Source organism: Fomitopsis serialis (genome assembly GCF_022376445.1).
Source record: "Fomitopsis serialis strain Sig1Antser10 chromosome Unknown B0H18scaffold_118, whole genome shotgun sequence".
NCBI classification, from domain to species: domain Eukaryota; kingdom Fungi; phylum Basidiomycota; class Agaricomycetes; order Polyporales; family Fomitopsidaceae; genus Fomitopsis; species Fomitopsis serialis.
In genome coordinates, this window is record NW_025955078.1 from 120,924 (window position 1) to 125,898 (window position 4,975).

The window sequence follows — 4,975 nt, forward strand, 5'->3', positions numbered from 1 at the left end:
TCTGGACTCATCTTGTGACTCGCTCCAGACCGATCTACACTGTTCCAGACTTATTCTGGATCATTCCACTCCCTTCCGGCATGTTCCATGACCTTCCAGTACATTCCTTGATCACATGGACGCTTATGCATATCCCTATCTCTGGAGTTAAGGCTTACTCATTTCCCTAAAACTCGGACTTAGTGATTACTGATCTGCTTACTGATGTAGCATGTGATCAGTCCCAGACATGTATATATACTAGGGTGATTCCCCCCTAATGGATAACGATCTCTCCTCTCTTCTGCCTGCCTAGCATCAGAGTCTTCCCTCTGGGATAGGTCTGTTCACTCCACTCTACTGTCCTTCACTTCCACTGGCCTAACAAGCCCTTCTAAACCTCTTTCACTTCAACACACAAGACCCTCCCGCACGCCATCGGCCGCGCCGCCACGACCGCCGCGCAGACGCTCCAGGTGAGCCCCGCGGCCGGCGAGGAGAAGCTCCACACCGCGCTCGGCGCGTACGCCGGCGCATGGGAGAAGATCGCGGATGCGCGCGTGCAGCAAGACGAGTCGATCCGCGCGCAGTTCCTGCAGCCCTGGCAGACGACGCTCTCCACGAGTATCGCGGTCGCGATGAAGGCCCGCCAGGCCGTCCGCGGCAGCCGGCTCGAGCTTGACGCCGCGAAGCAGGTGTAAGTGCCCGGTGCTCTCAGGCGCGCGGGCGAGCGCGAAATTGACGTTAATTGACGTGTGTCCGCTAGGTTGAAGACTACGGGGCCGTCGAGACAAGAGGCTGCTCGGCTCGAAGTCGAGAACGCGGAGGATGACCTTGTCCAGAAGACCGAAGTCGCTATCACGCTGATGAAGGCGGTCCTCGACAACGTACGTTGCGCTTACCTCCTCCTACATTTTATGCGCCGCTGACCCTCGTGACCAGCCTGAACCACTGAAGGACCTCCACGAGCTCGCCAAGGCACAGCTCATCTACTACGCAACCGCCGCCGAGGCGCTCTCAACCGTCCAGGGTGAGCTCGAGGAGCTCAGCGTTGCTGCCGAAGGCGAGTACAGGTGCGTGTGTCCTCCGCGTCGCCGCTGCACACGCATGTACTGACTATCCGCTGCTCTGCAGGAAGTCGCGCGACCACTGATTCAGCAACGAACTGCGGATGCCTTCACGTTCACGATATTTATACCTGACTGCTCTGTTGTCTCATCTACCCGTCCTCCGTGTATGCTGCCCTGACAGACAATCTACCATTTTGCTCTCTGATGCACTGGCCCCGGCCTCGCCGCGCTTGTCCTCATTCGGATGCGTGGCGAGTGGTGGTACCTGGGAGTATTGTCAGTGTACACGTCTGCGAGCATCTACTGATGAACTACAGCTGAACCATGGGCAACGCCTGGTGCGTCTTTTGCGTTGTCGCCGACTTGGCTCCCTTTCCGGCACCGTCGCTCCTCGTCCTCTCTGTGCACTACTGCCCTTCTCGCGCTGTTCTCGTGCTGACCTCCGCCTGCGCTACGCTCATGCCCGCGACCGAGGCGAGTTCATAGACACCCCCGGCACCGCCCCTTCACGCTTCTTCGAGCCTACGCAGGTCCGTCTTCTTTGTGCATTCACTCAGAAAACCCGTCTTACTAGCTTTCATCTCTGACTTGCTTCCGCCTTCCCCCGCCCCGAACCCACCCCAAATCTCCAACCTGTGCATGCCCAGGCGATGCTCAAGCATCGTACCACCCTCCTCTCAACTTTCGGCGGCGAGTTTATGCACCGGACGGCTCGCTACACGCCGTTCTCTGCGGCGCTCTCCAACAAGCGCCCGCGGTCGCCCTCCACATTGTGTCTATCACCCGTCACCCCCTGATGTCTCTCTGCGCGACGTAAAGTGCGCTGCGCGCATCCTTCGACTGCGTGCGTCACCGCCATTACCCGTCATCATGCGTCCAACCACGGTACGCTCACCGTCAAGTCTCGGTAACAACTGACGACGACCGACATCTCACTCTTCCGATCTCGCGCGAATAGCACCGGCCGACGCGTATGCAACTCCCGTCAACGTGTCCTCGCTCACACGCGTACGGAAGACGGCACACGACCCGCGTAAACAGCACTCTGTACGACGACCGCCTGCGGTCTCCTGCCCGCGCGCAGGCATCTCGCAGCGGTGGACAGCGGTGCGCAACGGTGCGCTTTTCCTCGCGACGTGCAGGTGCCACGCCCAAATACATCGCGAGTCGCCCCGTGCGCTCCTACGTACGTACACCCACAACCCGTCTCCCCAACTACAAGCTCCTTGCACTCACTACACTAGACCTACATAGCATACGGACGAGTTCGCGCGTGTCGATTGCTCGTGCGACGCACCGTCTCTTCCCGCTCGCCATGACTCGCAGGCATCGACTAAGCTCGTCAGCCGCAAGTCCTCCTGACCCACGTGTCGGACGAACGGCTCCCGCATGGACGCTCTACAGTCACCCGTCGTCAGCGAACTCATCGACCGCCTGGACCTCAAGAGAGCTTACCTCTGCCCGTCCGCGCCGATACCGACAACCTCGACACCGTGCATAACGACCCGCACACGCAGCCCGTCGCCAAGGCGCGCTCACTCGGCGAGCGCGTCTTATCAGCAACGAGCACGAAGTCAGTACTCGCCCTTCAACTCGGTGGGAAAAGCAACTCACCGATGCTTTTTCTTGCCCGCAGCCCTCGCTTTTATACCTCGCTCGAGAGCTCGTCAGCGCGATGACAGCGGCCAAGTCGCCGTGGCTCTTCTGGGGCGCATCCTGCGCGACGTCCGCGGAAGCGAGCACGGTGCCACTTGGCATGGACGGCAGCCTCGTCCGTGTCACAGACGCAGACGTTCGGGCCCATGCTCGATGGCCCGGGCGTGCGGTACGTGCGCGTTGATCGGGCAGGGTCCGTGAACGTTCCTCGTTGACGGACGGATCCCGGAGGGTGCTTTGCGGGATGGGCAGGAGCCGGGCGTGACTTCGCGGTGAGTTGACTCGGATTCGTCTACCACGCAGCCCGCAAGCTGACGGCGCAAGGACATGTCCTGCATCTCTCAGGTGGACGACCGACGCAGTGTTGGGCAGGGCGATGCGAATGGGACGGGCTGCCGCGTCGTACGAGAGGTGCGGGCAATCTTTCTCCATGTCGCACGGCAGTTGCTCGTCGCGTCCAGTCCGCGAAGCAAGTCTTCGCTTCCGAGTCGTTCATGCGGCCGATCACTGGCGGTACGTCTCGCCGACCGGCCTCTTCCCTCCTCGAGCGAGACACGTCCGTCGGCGAATCGCCCTCAGCCCGCTCGTCAACGAGACCGTCCCCCGCGCCATGGGGGATGTACGAGGTGAGTGCCGTCGCGGTGCTTCTGGCGCTGATGTTCTGTCGCTTAGTGAACTGGAGGGTGTAGTGGGATGGCTCGGGGAGGATGCCAGGCAGGAGTTATGGTGTAGGAGGATGCCAAGCGCAGACGCAGAGAACGGCGCTGTGCAAATGCGAAACTACGGTGGTGGGAACGCGTCGCGCGGCGACGGACGTACGTCGACGCCGGCACAGTGTCTGCCTGCACGATCTGTCCACCGGTGCGATCCCCGCTGCGCAGACGACGGTTGCCGTGACGGACGACCGGCGTGTCGTGCGTGCTGCTCGAAGTAGGTACGGTGACCGTGTATGTAGTCTCGAGGAATAGATATATTTGAGCTATTCTACATGGCGGACGTGGACTGCAAGCGATGGTCAGAACCGTCGCAGCCTCTGCCTGAGAGATCTCGAGTCCAGACCGCGAAATGAAACATGACGAGAACCAGAGAAGTAGTATGTACACTGCACAGCGAATCCCGCAATGGTCATACCTTCGATACTGCCACGATCCATCCATCTCCCTCCCGCATAGCCTGTACGCTTCTTGTCAAGCCATTGGGCTCGTGCTGCGAGTCCCACGTCTGCAGACATTCGAGTGTCAGCGGGCCCAGACGAGAGGCCATGCACTCTGAGGTCGACTGAAGGAAAGGAACGACGCACCTGCACGGTGTGATCATGGTCCAGACGCATCCTGACCGAGTGATGCACGACATGCCTGCTCAACTGGTCACAGTGCCTTGCGCCGCCAGTGAAGCTTGAAAGCTCGCTTGACGTCTACAGAGACAGACCTGTCTCGCAAGGACATGAGGGGTGCGACGTGAAGTCTCTTGCCAGGGGCGCAAGGTACTGGTACTCAGCTCACTGATCGCAACTTGTGTCAGGTTGAGGCGGCGAGATGGGCAACTCACAGGATGGGATCCAGAAGCCTGGCTTATGGAGACGAGAAATCGACGTGAGAGGGACGCCAGTCCGACATCCGTCGACCGTCGACCGTTGCTCGTTTACTTGTACACCCGATCGCCTTCAATGCGTTCAATGAGCAGATCGGTCCGACGCAGAGCGTGAGCTGGTGATGTAGCATGGTGATAGAGCCGTCGAGGATGATAGACTTGAGATACTGAGGCACATGTACGGGCAAAAGGCGACTCGGAGAGCATCGGTGACGGCTCGTGGTCTATTCAGACAGGTATGGGTTGTCCCTGCGTGTTCTCCGTCCTGTCCTGAATGGAAGTCGAGCAAACGGCAGATCAGGTTGTGCAAGGCAGAACGATGTAACACACCGTACTGGGGGACAATGACACCGCTACATGAGGATGACAGCCTCGCCGGCCGCTTGGCTCTAAGTTTTGAATTGCACACGATTGTCTCGACTCACCGTAACTCAAGTATTGTGTAGTACGATAGTAGTCCGTCGCCGTTCAAGATCCCGAACAGTTACAAAGGATCGCTTCGAAGTCTGTCTGCGCGCGTTTGACCGGGCTGAGGAGTGTCGGTGTCGTCGAATGCGATGAGGCTGTTCAAGGAAGGTATCATGGCGATGCTCAGTGAAAAGTAGCTACGAGATCAATGTACTGGCAACGCACGAGAACATCATTGTCGTACGCTGATTCTCTCTCTCGTGAGCATAGTT

At 59.3% G+C, this 4,975-nt stretch overlaps 2 protein-coding genes across 2 annotated transcripts; one reads left to right on the top strand and one right to left on the bottom strand.

The window, feature by feature from the left end:
* Positions 1 to 398: 398 nt before the first annotated feature.
* On the top strand, positions 399 to 1,095 carry B0H18DRAFT_884836 (uncharacterized protein; the record flags this gene model as incomplete). The annotated part of the gene is made up of 3 exons (XM_048041046.1): positions 399 to 676; positions 746 to 866; positions 922 to 1,095. Coding segments are annotated over 3 exons (573 nt in total), but the record flags the coding sequence as incomplete, so codon positions are not given.
* A 2,723-nt stretch (positions 1,096 to 3,818) lies between these two features.
* On the bottom strand, positions 3,819 to 4,197 carry B0H18DRAFT_1038524 (uncharacterized protein). Its single transcript, XM_048030448.1, has one exon. It carries the CDS (start codon positions 4,056 to 4,058, stop codon positions 3,831 to 3,833), a length of 228 nt encoding a protein of 75 aa, XP_047887707.1. The 5' UTR covers positions 4,059 to 4,197; the 3' UTR covers positions 3,819 to 3,830.
* Between the last annotated feature and the right edge of the window lie 778 nt (positions 4,198 to 4,975).